Source organism: Zophobas morio, unplaced genomic scaffold (assembly GCF_036711695.1).
Source record: "Zophobas morio isolate AGI-343-1 ecotype UQ-CSIRO unplaced genomic scaffold, CSIRO_AGI_Zmor_V1 ptg000076l, whole genome shotgun sequence".
NCBI classification, from domain to species: domain Eukaryota; kingdom Metazoa; phylum Arthropoda; class Insecta; order Coleoptera; family Tenebrionidae; genus Zophobas; species Zophobas morio.
The window spans coordinates 2827324-2847507 of NW_026972181.1; the positions used below are offsets into that span (position 1 = coordinate 2827324).

At 33.7% G+C, this 20184-nt stretch overlaps 2 protein-coding genes and 1 long non-coding RNA gene across 3 annotated transcripts; all 3 read right to left on the reverse strand.

Annotated features, from left to right (window-relative positions):
• Positions 1–2061: 2061 nt before the first annotated feature.
• LOC135143843 (uncharacterized) lies at positions 2062–6034 on the reverse strand. The gene is made up of 6 exons (XM_064075784.1): positions 5971–6034; positions 5097–5240; positions 4720–5049; positions 4197–4348; positions 2377–4134; positions 2062–2313 (listed from the first exon to the last, which is right to left on the reverse strand). Exons 1-6 carry the CDS (start codon positions 6032–6034, stop codon positions 2062–2064), a joined length of 2700 nt encoding a protein of 899 aa, XP_063931854.1.
• A 2210-nt stretch (positions 6035–8244) lies between these two features.
• On the reverse strand, positions 8245–8601 carry LOC135143796 (uncharacterized). Its single transcript, XR_010282901.1, has 3 exons — positions 8563–8601; positions 8444–8512; positions 8245–8384 (listed from the first exon to the last, which is right to left on the reverse strand). It is a non-coding gene; the product is annotated as an uncharacterized LOC135143796 (long non-coding RNA).
• Positions 8602–13759: 5158 nt separating this feature from the next.
• Positions 13760–14524, reverse strand: LOC135143844 (uncharacterized). The gene has a single exon (XM_064075785.1). It carries the CDS (start codon positions 14522–14524, stop codon positions 13760–13762), a length of 765 nt encoding a protein of 254 aa, XP_063931855.1.
• Positions 14525–20184: the final 5660 nt, after the last annotated feature.

Genomic DNA, 20184 nt, shown 5'->3' on the forward strand with positions numbered 1-20184 from the left:
TGTCACATTTTGAGTCTGTGTATGAAAGAAATTCTGCTGTAAATTCTACATGTGAGCTACTGCCTAATTCTAATGTTAATATCTGCGTAGTAAAGGAATTTAGTGATACTGAGGTGTTAGCAGCACTTAGCAATTTAAAGAACAACAAACCCATTTCCTTCCATATGGTTCATCAACTGTCGTCCAAACAACACGGATTTGTCAAAGGAAAATCTACTGTTACTAATCTTTGTTCTTTTACGGATTATGTTTCACATCCCCTTGACAACCATTTACAGGTTAATATAATTTACTGTGACTTCTCTAAGGCTTTTGATGCGATACATGCTTTTACATAAGCTACATGTCTTTGGTTTGTCTGCTGATTTGGTTGAGTTTGTTCGTTCCTAGCTGCAGGGTAGGAAAAACTATGTTTAATATCAAGTTTTCAAATCTTGGTTATATGAACTTCCGACTGGAGTTCCACAGGGGTCAGTGCTTGGACCCTTGTTGTTTTCTGTTTTTATTGATGATGTAGTGCAGGGTCTTTTTTCTTGTAATTGTTTACTTTATGCGGACGACTTAAAAATTTTCGAACTATTGAATCTGTAATAGATTGTGAGTTACTTCAAACTGACCTTAACATGATTTATTAGTGGTGTACTCCTAACAGTTTGGTACTAAATAAAGACAAGTGTAGGGTCATGACTTTCTCAAGGAAACAGAATACCATTGTTTATCACTATGCAATTAATCAAAAAGCACTGAAACGTTGTGACACATTCTTGGTGTCATATTTGATTCCAAATTAACATTTAATAGTTATGTCGAGACGTTGTGCAAACGGTGTAACAGCATTTTAGGCTTTCTTACAAGAAGTACGCGTGATCTCAATAATCAAACCCTTGTCAGTTTCTATAATACTTACATTCGTAGTAAATTGGAGTAATGTTCTGTTGTTTGGAATCCATGCTATAAGAATTATGCTGATTTGGTTGAAAGAGTACAGTGCAAATACCTAAAAATCTTGTATTATCGGAGGTATAGAAGCTTCGTTGAACATAGTTATCCTTCTAATTTGTTATTGAAAGAGTTTTCGTATATATCTTTAAGCAATCGTAGGATTATGTATGAAATTGTATTTGTTATAAAATTAATTAGATATGTAATTTCTGATGAGTAGATACTTATTGGCATCGGTTAATTTACTAGTCCCAGGAATAAATAGTAAGATGACGGACACATTTTATCTACCTGTAGCGAGTATGGACCATTACGCGCAGTCACCTATACATATTATCTATGTGTAGAAGTATTAATAATTTATGTTCAGAGGTTGACATTTTCACCATTAATTTACGCAGACTAAAATCTGTTATTTTAAATAGTTTTTAGATGATTTGTGGAAGGGTGGATTATTTAGGAATCAATTTTATAATTCATATTTAATTTACTTACTTTTGGTTTATTGTGGAATATATTTATCCTGTAATTGTATAGCTGGTGGATAAATAAAATATGATTATTATTATTATTATTAAGTAAATATATTTTGATTAAACATTTATCATGCGTATCATAATTGTAAAACATTTGCAAGATTTCAAAGCATTCGGTTTTGGAAATTCAAAATTAAATTTGCAAAGTGTTGTTTTATAATTTTGATTTTTTTTCCAAAAATGTGGACGTTTCGCATAAAAACTCAATACGGAATCATAAACTACATGTGTGGAGATGATTAGACAAATTTTGGTTAGCGTTTTACCATCTACATGATATTCCTCATATAAATACAAAATTTGACAACTATCGGTTCAGTACTTTCGGGGATTATCTGTCTAATAAAAATCGGGACGGTAGACGGACAGACGAATGGACAGACAGACAAACAGACAGACAGACAGACAGACGGACAGACAAACGGACAGAGAGACGGAAACGGCAGACCTATTTCTTCGTATTATAAGGGTCGTGAAAGGTCGAGAAAACGTAAAAGTAGAGAGTCGGCCGATGGAATCGATTACAATACTTCCTTCGCTTACGTTCGGGAAGTAAAAATAAGTTTATAATCTGAAATAAAATTTATTTGTTTTGGTTATATTTGTTTACAACAAAGATTTTCATTTTTTCCCAAGATTTATTGGAAAATAAATCGGGATGTTCACTTTTTAAATGGAGACATTCATTTTTCTTGGGTGGAATTTTCTTCTTCAGGTGAGTTTTGAAATAGCTTAATACCACTTCTTTTTGACTATCCGTCCAGGGCTCTAGCGTACGTTTCTTTTTCGTTTGGGAAACATACATAGAATTTTTCTTAGATGAAGTGGGTTCCTTCTTTAAATTACAGGAAAAACATTAAAATATTGTGAAATAATAAGAAATACCTATAATACTCACGTTGTTCTTATCAATCTCGCCTCTTATGTTTTGTTCATTGAAGTCATCACCTTCACTGTCGCCATCTGACTCTTCTACTATATCTAAATTGATGTTGATGTCGTCTAAGCGTTGCCCTTTATATTTCGAAGCTTCACCTTTTTCATTAAGTAGAAGTAATTTTGACACTTTGGCCATTTGATACACATCGCTAGGTAACCTATAGTAAGTTTTGTGTATTTCAGACGTGTGTCCCATGAAATTTGCTAATTGCTCCAAATCTTGTTCAGATAAATTAATTACTTGAGACATCGTTGCGAGGTGCTTTCTTAATTTAGTCGACGTCAAAGCAGCCGGATTTTTTACACCGGCAAGCCTTACATGCTTGTAAATTGCCTTCGTTCCACTGATACTACTAGAGGATTTTGTATTTGCAAATAAATATTCATTTTTGTGTCGCATAAAATGTTTCCGGACTTGCAAAAGTAAATCTGTATTTCTGACCATTTCTTCCGTAAACAGAACCGGGACTCCTCGACCTCGTTTTCCCCTTATTACAACTCTTTTGAAGGATTTCATCAGGACTTTTTCACTTTCAGTGATACAGCTATCGAATTCATTTGTACTTTTGTTATTTATATTAGCAGTATAAGAAGTTACGGTCATTCTTTGTAATTCGCCAACCCTTCTTCTATTTAGGAGAAGCAGTTGCACATAGGTTAATTCAGTTAAAGTTTTGAAAGCTTTTTCATTTTCTGGATACTCCGCGAGGGTATTTCTACATTTGTCGCTTTCAGCAAGTAGGTATGCTTTTAACAAAGTAAGATCTTCGGCTAATGGAATAAGTGAGGGTTTGTTCCACTTTTTTTGTTGTAAGTCACTGTTAGCTATGGTGGATACCTCGAACCGCCACTCATTAACAATTAATTCTTTCAAAATTTTTAAATTATTTGCATCATTTGTTTCTGCTTTATATTTTTTAAGTGACATGTTGTAAGCCACGTCAATGCAGTCTTTTAATTCCGTTCCCATGTGAGATGCTAGTGATGGAGCACCATAAGAGTCCGTTTCGGCGTCATATCGGGAGATTATTTTAGTGCACTGAACAAGAATATCGAAATTTAATGGATCTAGTGCTTGGAATAAACTTTTAACCTTAATCTTTTTTTTTATTTCTATAAGTAAGGAGGCTAGTTGTCTCATTTTGCGTGAGGCAACTAATCGGAATTGTTTGTCACGATGGCTTTTCAAATACCTCCTAGCTACAGCACATATTAAAGGATCTGTTTTCGCTGTAAATGATATCTCATCTGGTCTCATCGTTGGAAATACTTCTTTTCGCAAAATATCATTCTCTCTGTAAGCAGCAAACAAAGATTGACCCTCACTTTGGGCATTGGTTCTTATGGTTTTATCATCGTTATTATGTGGACATTTTTTCACATGTCTGTAAAGAAATTTTTTCTTATAAAACCCTTTGCAATGCTTACATGGAAGGTATGCGGTAGTAGAGAGTTGCTCTAAACTATTCAATGTAGGCTTCCTTACTGGTACCACATGTTTACCAACAGCACTTTTCAAAAAATTTCCTTTGTTTCTGAGCTTGGTAAAGAGATCTTTTCTTCTTTTGCTTCGTACATTTAGCGCTAAAATTTCTTGAACTTCAATTTCAGAATGGTGATGTCGTATAACATGTCGCGAAAACTTCATGACCTCTGTATCGCAAAAAAAGCAATGATCTTTTTTATTCCATACACGTTTCTTTCTCGAATTAGGTGCCTAGTAATAGATAGATATTCATAGATATTTTAAATTAAACTATTTATAACAATGAAACACACCTCTCCTTTGTCTAAATTTTGATTTGCCTGATTGAATTCATTATTGTCAAAAAATGTATCTTCAAAATTTGGAACATTTTCAGCATCACGATCTTCGTACGTATCAGTTTCATTAGTAGTTGTTGTGACTTCATTAAACGATATTGGACAATCTAAAAAAGTATAAACTTTCATTCACACAGTAGGGATGTATTCAAGTCTCAATAAAACTTGAAGAACAACGAAATATCTAAAGTAGATATTTATAAAAACCCCATCCGAACATGGAGCATTATTTATAGTAGAGACAACTGCTTTGGGGAGACATGAAATTAATACATTAATCTTAACTGTTTCTATTTCACAATTTGTATTATTGTTCTTTATCGTCTCCCATGGTAAGAAATATCTACTTCTTTTCACATAAAGTTATATTTTTTGTAAATATTAGACTGATGCTTATAGTCTTATCGAGTCAAAGACAATATTTATAAATTTATAATAAAAATATGTTATTCCTTTTAAAATTTTTGGCAATACTTACTTATATATGTAGATGTACTTGGTTGGTCTAAATTAGTTAATACATGTGTCTCTCTTCCTGTATTTTTGTTGATTACATTCTTCTTATTTCTATTCCCTCCATTCAACGCATTTTGTTTTTGTTCCTCCATATCAGACTGGCGATCTCGTAAAACACGTGGTGGAAACTTTATAAAGTTTTGAAATTCAGAATCGCTGTCGGAAGATGTCTCTTCAGAATCTGGAATGTATTCTTCGCCGCTGTCTTCATAGGGTTCGATTTCATCATCAAGAGTTGATGTAACTTCTTCACCAACAGTTGATATAACTTCTTTAAATAACTTATGGCGATCTAAAAAATTATGATGCCAATAGGTATAACTTATGTGCAGTACTCACTGGAAAGAAGTATGGTTATTTCATTTTGATCTAGTCCTTTCGTACTTTCATATTTTGGGATTTCCAGTAAATCCAAAGTACTAGCATCAGCCTTCAAAGTAGCTTTGGCCCTCAATAATATTTTCTGTGTTCTATTCATTCTAACTACAAAACAAGATTATCAATATGTATACTATTCGTATCATCATACATTACACAAATGCATTTAGCTTTGTCGAATGATGGCAAAAAATTGTTCAAATGATACTTAAACAGAATTTCCCTTGTCTGTTGTAACGGGCTTGGGACATTTTTAAATTTAGCTTTTTTTTAGTTCATCAAATGTGAAACTCTTGTCGTGGTCCTCGTGCCCGACATATAATGGAAATATTATTTGTTTGTTGATAGGTTGGTTCGTGATGACACATTCTAGTGACTGGACATAGAAAATACTAACTAATGAATAATTATATTTAATATGGAAATGACTACGTATTTCCAAAAGGAATTTAGTTTAGAGTTATCATACAATTATAATTAACAGAAATGTATTTTACTATTAAACCTTTTTGGTACATTAAAGAAAACGTTATAGGTATGAAATAAAATCTTTGAAAAATAAAACAAACAAACATTGAAAAATATATATAAAATGAGAATGTTACATAACACTAAAAAGGTAAAGAACACTGTAGAAGCACGTAGTCAGCGTTCATCGAAACAATATTACTATTTAACCAATAATTTTAATGCAAATTAATTTCAAAAATATGAAACTCAAAACATTATCCATTCAAGAATACAAAGGGCAGTTTACAATCAAAATTAAACTCAATTTTAAAAATAAAAAAACTACTTATGAAATCATGCACATTTCAGAGATATCAACACTTACCCCTAATGTAACAACAAAAACACACACTGGGCTGGCAACTAGTTAGGGGACTCTGATCTCTCATGAATCCTTTCGTCTTTTGTAAGTGAGAATCCCTCCAAAGGAGATGTTTATGCAAAATTATTTACCAGTTACCAGTCTATTTGGGGAGTCATAAAAGTATTCGTATTTCCGCCATATAAGGTTTAATTAAGTTTAATATTAATATTTTAATTGGCAAAAGTGCTATTATTCACAAATTTAAACTATAAAATTATAAAACTGGACAAAGATATTGCATCCAGACAAGCGGCGGCAATATTTAACTGTGAAATTATAAACCTTGATTAAAGCGGTGTGAAATCATAAAATCCAGGATTCACAAGGGCATCCTTGATCTTTGCAACGATGAGGATTGTTCTGACTCATATTGATATCTCCAAAAATAAGTAATTTATCGCCCATTACACTATGAAATATAAAGTGCAATTCAAAACCACTACATGTTTTTGAACAGTTATTAATTTTAATAAGAAGAATAACTTACTATTTTATTTGTTTTAGTGTATTATCCGTTAATTTTTCTATCCTAAGAATTATGGAGTTTTGTATATTTCATTTTTTTTTTGAAGAAAATCAAATTAACTCAGACTAACGATATACTCCCATTACAAGCCTTTTGTAAAAATTTACGTTTTTTTCGGAAATCTGCATATGTAAGATTAAAACAATGAATGTATTAATGAACCTCCACATGTCCAATTTCAAAAGTAAAGATAAATTGATAAAATACATTAAAAAAAAATATTTTCTTTAATTCACAAGAACATCTGAAATATTTTTTTTGCAAATTTTAAACAGAACTTACATAACAAATTTTGGATAGTGTTTTGCAATCTGCGGCGCAATACTAATAAAGTATATTTAGAATTTTACAATAATCAGTCCAGTAGTTTACAAACATACTTGCATAATAAAATCGCCTACAGAAGAAACGACAAATAGACAGGCGGAATCTAGAGATACAGCATTTGTGAAATGATGTCGAGGATAAGCTTCCTTTAAGCTTAGGCTCGGGAAATAAAAATATACCATTCAACAAACAATATTCTAACAAATTTGTTTCAAGGGTACGTTATTTACAGTTTTACCATACTTACCTTTATTTTGATAATTTCAATTCCCGATTTACGAACACAACACTTCAACCCAACGCGTAAAAATGAAAAGGTTATTCGTTTGTTATGTCTAGAAACGTGTGATACGGAAAATCTTAACTCAGAAAACATGGCAACATGGTGTGGACCTTACTTTAGCATGTTCATGATTTTATACATGTGTAAAGGTCCTCACAGTGTCTGCACTGAGTAACGAAATATACGGTTCTCACATTAACAGAAGAATGGTGCAGTCCTCACTTTGTGATAATATACTCGTAAAAACAAATTTTGCCGCCTTTCATTTTTCACGTGTATATTGGTGCTTCCCTTAGCGCCATCTAACCAATAAAAGTTATACCAACACTTTGACGGCTCTAGTTTCCTTTTTTCTATAGGTCCTCATTTAGTATGGTCCACAGTGAGTCCTCTCTTTGATAGTTAGCCATAAATATATATATATATATATATATATATAATTGTACCAAACATAAAATTTATTCAACAACAAAATACACTCTTAACTTATAATCAAATAAAATATATACTCAATGAAATTGAAAACGTTCTACTACTAGATTTCATCGTTATAATACGTCAATATTTATTTAATAATAATTATTTGTCCTATAACCAATTCGTTGAAAAGCGATTTAATTAATTAACATAAAAAATCATACCTCATCGTTTGTCCGGTGCAAATTCATTCTTGCCTTTGCTTGAGCCAGATAGAGTCCTACCGCTTTTTTTATTTCTGTATCCGTGGCATTTTTGTGGCGTTTGCGTGTGGCGCCTGCAATTAACCCAACTTATAAAGCTCGTAATTAATTAATCACACAACTTTACATACATATTACAGCCTTATTAACTGTGAGCTCATTAAAAGGCATTTTACTTTATCTTCCCTGCCCTGAAAACTTTACAGCAACCTGGTTCATCAGCAATTTCTTTAAAATTGCGTATACCGTTTTTTGTACTTGTTCTCTTCCTGTCAAATAAAGTACGGCAACCTGAAATTAGTCAATAATTAGTAGGAGTTAATAATATTCAAAAATGCTTACCAATTCATCGAATTTATTCTTATCTCCGGCAATTTCTAATTCTATTTCTTCTAATCATTTATGGTTGAGCACGGCAACTTATTTAGAAATATCGATTCTTCCTCCACATTAACATGCTTATATTCAGAAATATTTTTGAATGACTCTAAAAGTGTTTTAATAACTTTCAAGTCATAGTTCATTGCAGCTTGGTTTTTTAAAACTGTGTTCATAAAATCTACAAATAGTCAAATGATTTAATTATTTGTAAGTCTAACATCTCTTAAATACACTTACGTGTTGAGAAACTGGTCGCTGAATCACTTGACATTGTTAGTGTACTAGCTGAACTGAGATGTATTTGCTCTGCAAGAAAGCAGTGAGATAAAAAAATCAAATTTTTCAAAGTTTAATACCTGATTCCTTATCAGTGTCATCGCTTTCGTGCCTACTGGTGTCTCCCATATCTAAAAAAAAATAAAATCATATTGTAAAGAGTTTACTTGTCATAAAATTCTCTAAACTACCTGTATGTCTTGTTTTTCTATTAGAAAAATTGTTTGATGGTTCCTCCAGCCGTTGTATGTTCCGGTAATCTTGAATGGCTGACATTTGTTTCCTCTTAACAATAGGGAAATTGTCTGTAAAGGATGTTTTCCTTTTTATGCTATCTTCACGATCTACAAATGTTATTTATGTTTTTTTAATTCTTAATACATTTTGTAATTGAATGGATTGAGTATTACAAAAAGAAAAAAGAAAAAGAAAAAAAGCGTACTTGCGTAATCTTCGCGGTTAGTTTTATGAGATAAGAGTGGAGGAGAATCAGGTATTCTAAATTTGACTTTTTTATATTTGATTGGAACTTCATTTTCTTCCTCACTGGACGACTGGTTAGAATCCTTGTTATCTCGTGAATGTCTTTCCGTGTCTGAGGTCATTGCTTCTGTTTCTTCAATTAATCGTCTCGTCGGTTTTTTTTTTCCTCTTTTTTTTCTCACCACCTGTTTCTATATCGCTATCGCTCGATGTATCAATATTGGAAGAAAATTTTCCCTTTTCGCAAAGTTTTTTGGCAATTTCAAGTTTTTGAATATTACCCTTCTTTAGGGTAGCTTTAAACCAAGAAAAATTCTCCGTTATATTTTTGCATTCATAAATTAATTGTCTCATTTTAGTCTCAGTGCACTGCGGATACTTATAAAGAGTTTTATTTTCATTTGCCCAAGAGGACGGTACGAAGTCAATGGCATTTTCTTCGTTCCACACAATGATGTCCCACATGTTGTTCTATGTATATATTTTTTTAAATTAAACTTTCATACTGATACGAACGTTTTGTCAAGACAAACTTCCTGATAAAGAAACACACTACTGCAGTCATGTGGTACTTTAGGTTGGAATTTTGATCGTTATCAGGTAACTCATATGCCATTTAGTGGGATGGTTTTAATGAACTAATTCTTTCAATTTTGTGTCTTAAACAATCGTAATGAATAAGTTATAAAATCGTTCATTCTAAACCGGTATTTACCAAAAAAGAAAATGTAATCGATTAAAAATAAAACAGCCATTAATATCGATAAATGCCAGGTTTAACATAAAAGACAAACGACAAGAAATAACAATGTAAGAAATTATGTATAAAACAAAAAAAAGTACTTTAAAATGCTAGTAATAACAACAATTAATGAAGCATAATGGTGAAATTTGACGCTCCTTTTATAACATTACTTTTCATAATCTTTGTGAATTATTTAATTATAAATTAGAAGATCATTTAATTTTTTTTAAACCAAATCTTAATTATAAACATATTTATCAATTCATTAAGTGTAAAAGTTGAAATCCAACAAAATAATGTTCTGTATGAACGACAAAACATTTGCTAATTACATCATCCAAATTAACTTTCACGGATTCAGAAGAAAACCTCCTAAATTTAAAAACACCCACATGTTTTGAAGGTAAGGGATACTCATAAAAATTTCCCAACTCTGTTGAAAGGTTACCAGTAACAGAGTGGTTATTTATAATACCTCGTACTTTTAAAATTTTCTTTTCTTTCAACAATACGTAACAATCTCTAAAATCATTTAATTTAATGGTGAAATTGGAAAATTTTATATCTATTTCAGATATTTTAATCAAATGACTCGTCAATGGCGTATATTTTACAATATTTTTTTCTGAAAGTCGTTTACAAATTTGGGCACAAGGTCTATGAGGGCTTCGAATCATGTATTTTAATTTGCCTAAAAAATTTTCAAACGGAAAACAGCTAAGTTCGTTTAAACTTTCCTGAAGATTAATAACATCGTCAGCTAGGTGAATTAAATTGTGTACATTATATACGCAAGATCCAGATCCATACAAAACTTTAAACATTTTAACAAAATGGACTAGAAGTTTTTTAGCCGTTGAAATCCAAGAAGAGTTTTTAAAATGACTGTTTAATAAAATTCGTAAAGCACAATGGAACAGTAAGAAATGTTCGTAGTGACGTAAAGGTAAAATGTTTTTAAGAACGACAGGTCCTAAATACAGTAAAAAAAAACGAAATTCTGTAGCTTTGAATCTATTCAATTCTGAGAGCGGACGAGGTTTGCGATTAAATTCCATAGGTACACATTTTGCATATCTTAGAATTCTATTTGACAACTGAATTCGAAGATGAATAGGCAACCTAACTTTTTGGGATCGACAACCAACTGCCCAAAATAGAAGCATTTTCCGCATCACACCTAAGCAGCATAAGTGCATGTAATCCAAGGGAAATTGTTTAATTATATCTAAACTTTTCAACTGAAGAAATGGACTCTGAACACCATTTAAATGATGTTCAGGATTAACTCTGTTTGCAAAACTATCATGAGTACGTAATTCACTAAAAATTTGTAAAAAAACACGGCATTTTTCTACAGAACATCCTTTCTGAACACACCTTTCACAACCATAGAATCCATTGTGATTTTTTACACATTTAAAAAAAGAGCGAGCAGGAGCGTCACAAGTTATGCATAAAATTTTGACAGGAAGTATTATATTATCAAAAACAAAACCAGTTAATAGTAAATGGTTCATCTCCGCAACAAATTGATCTAAATAATTTTCTACTGAAAAAGGTTTACTGTCACCACAAAATAACGCGATAACGAAAGGATCGATAACTAAATTATTTAAATGAATACGACCTAAAATTGGCCAAAACTGCTTGTTAGTACTTTTAAAAATTGGTAATCCATCCACATTAAATGACAATTTAATAAAGTTTAATTTTAAAATATTCATCTGCAAGAAAGCGTCTTGCATGTATAATTTCAAAGTTGGCTGAACCCCAAAATACACAAATTCACCTTCTGTACCACAACTGCTTTTCATATTAATTATTTCTGTTTGGGCTTTGCAATGCAATATTGTTCGAGCATCAATCGGTAGAGTTAATTCTGGAAAAATATTATGCAATCCTTTTAATAACATGGATAGTTGTCGTAAATTTAAATTCGTTTCTATTGACCACGACTTAATAAAACCGACAAGAATTCGACGACGATTTGTGTCGTTGATTTCATTATCATTAATCATCATGGACGAAGATGAACACGGCCGGGTTACTTCATTAAAAACTGTTCTTTCTTGGCTTTCAATGTTGTTGATGTTTTCATGATTATTTATACCTTGATGCACTAAATTACCGCGTATATTATCAACATCACTATCCACATTTGTACCGTTTTTGCATTGCATGCAGAAGCGAGGAAATTTACTACTGTCTTCTTTACAAAACGGTATTTACTACAGTATTTTGAATTTGTCGTAGTCATTATACCTATTATTAAAGTTGTACAAGTAATCACAAGAAAACAAACACCATGTACTTACATAAAATGCTTTTTGAACCACCAAAAACAATAAATACAGCAGCTGAGTACTCATATGCACTGGAGACTGGATGCAGTTAGCGGGAAACAGAGAAACTTGCAGATCTCGCAGATTTGCATTTCGCATATACTGCACCATGTTACCCAATGCACACTGCAGATTAGTGCACAAACCAAACGCGGGAACGGAAAATAAAGTTCAAGTCACGTTCAAGTCGTGGTTCAACTGGAACCAGACCAGGCGCATCTGTAGACGAAACACAAATTCAAATTTTATAAATGTTGAATCAGATTATTACAATTTTTAATTACTTCTTAATGAGTTCGAAGTAGGATTTAAAATAATTTAAATTTCACAATATGTGGTATTTTCTCAAATCAGTTTTTAATATTGCTTCATTAAAAATGTACATAAACTATGAAATAAATTATAATATAATTAATAATAATAATATTATAATAATAATAAATAGCCGTCATAAGCACAATTGGAGACGTACGCATGATATTATAGTTCTGCAATATGGTGCATAGACAGTTACTTGTTAACGAGATCTATTACGTGGAACTACATAAGCAAGTTTGGATAAAAGAAATGGACAATCTATATTGTTAGATAGTAATTTGAACAAAAATGTTATGACTAAAATATTCGTCCGAGTAAGGACTAGTCAACAACAATGTATGGCCATATCCTCTTGCGGGGTACACACCTTCTATGGGAAAACATAAAAATTTGAAAAATTTTCGTTGAACTGCTTCGAGGCTGTTAATATATCGATTAAACATGGTATCCCATGTACAATCGATATATTAACAGCAATTAACCGATATATTAACAGCAAATTATAACTTTGTTATAACCTGGTGCATTTTTTTCAATTTTTTTTTGTTGGGTTTCTTAGTAAAAAGAATTTAATAAACGTGTAATAAATGTTGAAATTCATATATAAATTTACAAATTTAAAATGAATATTATATAAATATTTGTAATATCTAATCAACATTTAATATAATATTAATATTATAAAAATATTGGAAAAATATTGCATGCTACTGGGGAGGATTTAAAATTTGTTCAGTCCTCAGAATACGTAAACGAAATCTATCTCTATCTGCAGCACATTGTATCCATTTATCACCTCTTCTGGCTTGAGAGTAAGCGTATGACCAATGACACATATAATGAATAGTTGGAGGTGCTTCAGAGAAACTAACACTTTTTTTCATATTAAGAATTGCACTTTTTCACTTTTAGGTCTATATTCAATTATCTTATCGTGTATAATTAAACAATAAGCCTTGGTCGATTCGGGAAAATTTTCATGACTTTCAAATTCTAACTTTATGTCTACCACTGACGCTTTCAGAGGTTCAGGTTGTTTTGAACAATCAATTACAAACAGAGGTGTGTTGGCAAAAGTAGAGTAGTCAATTATTGGATCGGCAGCAGAATTTCCAGTCAACTGTTGCACTAAATTCATGTATGCCGTATATGCTGATAGATACTGATTAGATGTAAAATCGAGACTATGATCTGCATAAGGATAAACACTTGAACCCACCCATGCTTGATATTTTCTCAAGTTAATATGGCTGAATTTCGTAACATCTTTTTTATGGTTGTCTTTTATGTTTGTTTGGAATGCGAAGACGATGTATCTGGGCGTTTCTAAATTTGTCGTTGTTTTAATACTCCAAATTTCTTTGTCAGTGCCTGTTTTTAGCTTTGCTAAGCTAATACATGAAGTTCACTTTTTCTGTAACCTATAGTTATAGGTTTATCGGGTTGAATTTTCGGCCATAGCGTTATTTTCGCTTTGTCGCTGGGATAAATGTGCTTTGCTTGTATCGACACGCTATGCACTTTTATGGTTGCTTTCTTTGCACTTCCAGTGACCATATACGCGTTATCATCATTGCGACTGCGTACAAGTCGTATAGAATGATGTCCAAACATAACGTTTCTATAGTAAAAGAATATACCAAAAATATAACTAAATGGCACCCATATTTCAAATTTCTTGGTTTTTTCGTCTTGGGTAAGTATTGTATGGCCTGTTGCATTTGGATTCCAACCGGCTTGTATAAGATTCTTAGACTGATTTGCTAAATAAGCACAATAATTATGAATGGTTGTTGTAGTACCAGGATCTCTTATTTTTTCAACTTCTTTGCCATTAAAAGAGTAAATTATGGATTCAAACAGGTAAAGACCTGCATTATTTGTTAATTTACGTTCTCCCGCAACAGGGGTTTCTGTTTTTTCACTTTCTATAGCAACAGGTACTGTAGTAGTTGCTTCTTCTTTTAGTTCGCCAATAATTCGAAGTTTCGAATCACTCATGCAAATAAATGCATCAGGTTGATGAATGTCAATTTGTATCTCATCACTGTTATTAAACGATTGCACGTAAGGATAATAAGTACGTTCCTCTTCTCTATCTACGCTTTGGTCTATTGAGGGGGATTGATAGATATCCAAAATTTCTGACATTGTAACCCAAGGAACGTAGAATGTAAACGCTGTATGGTGATAGTGTCTTCACTGGCGAATATCTGTCAACTAAAGATGTGATCCTAAATGACTTCTTATTTATATTACGTGTGTTATTGCGAAATGTAAGACCCATTAATAGTTTTTAATTCCAATCGGACCACTAATTCTTCACCACGAAAGTTAATGGGATCTGAGTTTTGATCTGTTAAGATTTTTCACCAAGAAAAGCAGCCAAATAAAACATTTCTATATTAATCGACTTGTATACAGGAGTATGTCAAATACCATAGACATAAAACTAATAGATTTCTCACTCTAAGGTTATTAAATACAAAATTAAGGAATTACATCAACACTCTCCCTTATTTAATAACAACAACATGCCTAAATTTTTGCATAAATCCCTAAACCTAACTGATGACAATGGTTTTGTCAATACATCTGCAAGCTGTCTCTGCGACTCTACTTTATAAATTTTAATTTGCCCAGAAGTGACTAGTTCGCGTACAAAGAAATGTCGAGTACGAATGTGTTTCGTTCTTCTGTGAAATTCCGGATTCTGAGCCAATCGAATTGCAGCTTCATTGTCTACCTGTAGTGCAGGCGTCTCTTTCAACTGACCAAGTTCAGTCAAAAGCCTTTTAATCCAAATGATTTCCCGAGCAGCTTCACTCGCGGCTACGATCTCAGCTTCTGTAGTGGAAATTGCAACAGAGGCTTGTCTTTGACTCATCCATGAGATCGGCGCCCCAGAGTATAGGCATAACACCCCTGATGTTGATCGTCCAGTGCTGAGATCACCACCATGATCAGCGTCGCTGTAGCAGATAAGAACCCCTTTTTCATGGTCATTCTTATACAAAAGTCTATAATTTGAAGTTCCTCTCAGGTACCGCAGAATTCTCTTCACTCGAACCACGTCACGTTCTGTAGGATTCTCCAGGTTCCTGGACACCACACTGACAGCATAAGCGATGTCTGGCCGAGTTCCACACATCAAAAACATCAGTGCTCCCACCACTTGTCGGTATGGAAAATTTTCATTACGGGGACTTTCTTCAGTTTCATTATCTTTGACAATGGGAGTGCTCACTGCATTACAGTTGCTCATGTTAAATCTTTCTAACAACTTTTCCGTGTAGTGAGTTTGAGCGATCTGAAGGGAGCCATCTCCTTCTCGTTCGATTTCAAGTCCAAGAAAATATGTCGCCGGTTTGAAAGTAATTTTGAATTCTTTCTTCAACTCATTGATGAAAATTTGAAGTTCTTGTTCATCTTCACTTGCGATCAGTCCATCATCGACGTAGAGAAGAAATATCATCGTCTTTCCATCTTTTTGTCTCACAAAAAGACATGGATCGGCCTTGCTTTGTTTAAATCCAAGTCGTAGAAGCAGTTCGGTGATCTTCTTATTCCAGCAACGAGACGCCTGTTTTAGTCCATACAGACTTTTCTTCAGACAACAAACTCTCCCAGATTTATCCCCATAGCCTTCAGCTTGTTGCATATAAATGGTTTCATCCAGGTCACCATATAAGAAAGCTGTGGAAACGTCGATCTGAGTAAGTTTCATGCCTACATTGGCTACTACACTGAGTAATGTTCGAATCGTTGACATTCTTGCAACTGGACTAAAGGTCTGATCATAATCTACTCCTCTTTTCTGATTGAATCCTTTGATAACCAATCTGGCCTTGAACTTGTCGACTGACCCATCGGCGTTTGTCTTTATCTTGTAGACCCACTTGTTTGGAATAGCCTTTCTTCCAGGAGGTAAACTGACTAACTCCCAGGTCTGATTATCTTTCAGAGATTGCATCTCACAATCCATAGCTTCTTGCCATAGTTCTCTCTGATCTGACTTCATGGCTTCACTGTACGTTTCTGGTTCCTGAAATGTCGAAAGATACAGCGCGTAGTCGTCATATCGGATCGGAGCTTTAAGATTTGAGCGATCTCGTAATTGTCGAGGTTTGTTGACACTATCTTCATCAATGGGTTCTGGTGTTTTATTTTCATCACTATCCGTACTTTCTGCCTCGCTCTCGAGTCCACAAAAGGTTTCGTCTTCTTCATCAGTTTCATCGTTTTGTTCAACCCGTTTATCAGCATGCGTCAAGTCGCCATGTTGATCAGAAAGTTCGATGTTTCCTGGAATTACTACACCTCTCCCTTGCTGTAAAGTTTTCTCCTCAAAGATAACATCTCTTGATCTAATGAGCTTGCCCTCCTCTTCACAGTAAATTCTATATCCATCGTCGTGGTCGTAGCCGATCAATATTCCTTTAATGGCTTTTCGATCCATCTTGTGCCTTTGCTGTTTCGGCACATGAACATAGCACGTGGAACCTATGATCCGTAGATGTTTCAACCTTGGTTTCTTCCCATACCAAAGTTCATATGGAGACGTCCATGCAACACTTGAAGGTCCCGTTCGATTTAGGATGTAATTCGCTGTGCGAATCATTTCAGCCCACAGACTCTGTTGAATGTTTCCATGAGCATGCATTATTGCTCTACCAGTTTCAACAACTGTGCGATTTTCTCTTTCACTTGTTCCATTCTGTTCTGGAGTATATGGCATCGTAAGACGGTGGTTTATACCTTCTTTTTGTAAGATTCTCCTTACTTCTCTGTTGTCAAATTCTTTTCCATTATCACTCAACAGTTCCTTAATTAAATGTCCCGTGGTTTTTGTTTCTGCTATAAACTGACTTAGCTTTTCTGCAACTTCTGACTTCTCTTTAATAAAGTAGATAGTCCTGAATTTTGTCCAATCATCTTTGAACAAAACAAAATACCGAAAGCCTGACATCGATTCTTCAAATGGCCCACAAACATCTGTGTGAATCCGCTCTCCCGGCTTTCTAGTTTTTTCTCTGGTACCGAAAGGTAGACGATGAGCTTTCCCATAGATACATCCTTCACACAGTTCACTATCCATTTCCACCGTAACGTTGAATTCTCTGTCCAGCAGGGACTTCACGTGTCGTTTATTCTGATGTCCAAGTCGTTCGTGGTATAGCTGCAAAAGATTCTCTTTGCCTGTGACATTAACTTCATTTGGAGACGTAGGTTTCACGCTTCTCACTGCCAATTTAAAAAGTCCTCCATAACGTTTTCGTACACCGACTAACACTACATCTTTGCCAACTTTAAAATTTCCAATTTCTGTGGTTGAAAGAAACTGACTATCTGGGTGTTTGTCGTGTGCAGCTAGAACAGAAAACAGATTTTTCTTTATTCCAGGCACACACCATACATCTGTCAGAGTGATCCTGTGCCACTTGCCTCCGATAGCTGCCTCTATGTCAACTTCACCTTTGCCGATAGCTTCAATTCTTTCACCGTTTGCCGTGGTTACTGAGTGTGCTGTTGTGAATGGTTGGAGAGTTTTAAAGTAACTTTTGTCGCTTGAAATATGATTTGTAGCGCCATTGTCTACATACCAATCATCTGCACCACATTCTGAATTCATCACTGGCGATGTAACAATCAAAAGAAGCATGTTTGAAGTTTGTTCTGGCTTGTTATCAAGTTTTGGAGGTCTTCCATCCGCAATCCACTTTCTGCATACTTTTATAACATGGTTGGGTTTCTTACAATAGTTGCAAAGTATCTTCTTCTTTTTCTTCTGTTCGGTCGAACTTACTTGTGTAGCAGTTCTTTTTGATGAGTCCAAAATGAGAGCTTCCTGTCCCGATGATCCATCCTCATTGTTTTTTAAGGCTCGCTCATAAGCACACAGTTGATTTGTCAAATTATCAACCGTTCTGTCACTTTTTGACATCATCATCCAACTTGACTTGAAGGAAAAATAATTGTCTGGTAGCGTACCTAAAATTTTGCAAATCAAAAACAAATCGGGCAGTTCTGTATTACCATCAGCGTCGTTTCTCATTTCCACTTTTAACTCGCTCCATAGATTCTTTAATTTTGATATATGTGTAGCCATATCGTCGCTGGAACATTTTTTGAAACTAAAGAATTGTAGACACAGGTTGTACACTTTGTCTTCTGAAACGCCATCAAAAAGTTTGTGTAATTCTAGCCATACTTCCCTGGCACTGGTTAATCGCATAATTTTCTTTAGAGTTTCCTCAGTCATATTATTTGTCAAGATAATCAATGCATTGCTCTCTGTTTTATTAAATGCATCAAGTGCAGTTTGGTACGCCGTCTTTTCTTCCGGCTTTGCACCATCATCTAGTGAACTAGGCTTCACTGACCTGCCTTCAATGATATCCAGAGCTCTTTACTTTAATTTTGTACTTCCACGTATCCCAGTTCGACTTTCCTTCCAAAAGACCGACATTGATGATTCTTGTTGGATCCATTGTTCTACGTCTATACTTCTTTTTTAGTACGTCTTGGATAACCTCAGAATGCACGTGTTGGATAATCTTAAAATCGACCTCGTGGAGATATCTTTCAAATAGTTTTCAATATTTGGCTTTTTGTTTGGTACTCATGTTTTTCAACTTTATAGCGTTCTGGGCCCATAACCTGTTAAGATTTTTCACCAAGAAAAGCAGCCAAATAAAACATTTCTATATTAATCGACTTGTATACAGGAGTATGTCAAATACCATAGACATAAAACTAATAGATTTCTCACTCTAAGGTTATTAAATACAAAATTAAGGAATTACATCAACATGATCGATCAGTTTGATGGTTATTTTATCAATGACGTTTTTGTTAATTAATGGCAAATATAAAGGATGCATTGGTTCGATATTTATGGCATATCCAGGATCTACTGTTGGAGATAATTCATAGGGGGTGTGACAAGGTAGGCCAGCGTAAAATGAACCTGTCACAATGTTACATTCCACTCGAATTGACGTTACCGTAATAATATTTACAGACATATCAGACTCGTGTTTTGTATTCGCTACTAATACTTTTTTAGAGAAACACAATAAATTTCCTAGTGTCCCTTTTTTACCAAAATCAATATTGTAGATACTTTGTAGTTATGCTTTCAATGTGTTATTATTCGGTTTCAACGAAAAAAATTGATCTCTCGATGTTTTAGTTGATCCATTGATATGTTCTTGGATGTAACGTTCCAGATCGCTTATTTCGTAGCTAACTGTCGCAATAATTAATTTCTTTAGATCCACATCTTCTTTCTCTTTCGAGTTTGACGGCGATGAAGAATAATAATAAAGTTTATCATTTACTCTGGTTTCGACGTTAGGTATGCTATTATATGTGAATAATCCTATTAATCCCAAACAATAATCGTAATTAGGATTTAATTCCACAGGTGGATATAAATCAGCTTCTAGGAAGCTACCGTGACCTTTTAGTGTGAAGGTTCGACTCATGACTAAATAAAAAACTAGTTTTGCTTACAAATTTATTAAATCAAGAACTGCAAACATAAATGTCCACAATTGTATCCTAGATTTTGGTATTTATCTTGATTATATAGTATTCTACAATTATTTAGATAACTTGCTAGCTCTAAACACGGTTTCAGATTACCGATACTATCAAAGTATCGTATAATATTGTTCGATTTCTTATAGGCTACCCAATGAGTTCCACATCCATGTTTTGAATCCAAATTTACAATACCAGATTCATGTTTTCGAGGACCATCTTTTGGCAGATAATCTCTTATGAAAACGTCTCGAAAATGTGGA

Coding starts and splice junctions, on each gene's coding strand:
- LOC135143843 (XM_064075784.1), bottom strand. CDS start 6,034: ATGAGAGATCAGAGTCCCCTAACTAGTTGCCAGCCCAGTGTGTGTTTT. Junction 5,050..5,096: donor AATAACCATACTTCTTTCCA/GTGAGTACTGCA, acceptor ATAATTTTTTAG/ATCGCCATAAGTTATTTAAA. Junction 4,349..4,719: donor AAGTACATCTACATATATAA/GTAAGTATTGCC, acceptor ATACTTTTTTAG/ATTGTCCAATATCGTTTAAT.
- LOC135143844 (XM_064075785.1), bottom strand. CDS start 14,524: ATGTCAGAAATTTTGGATATCTATCAATCCCCCTCAATAGACCAAAGC.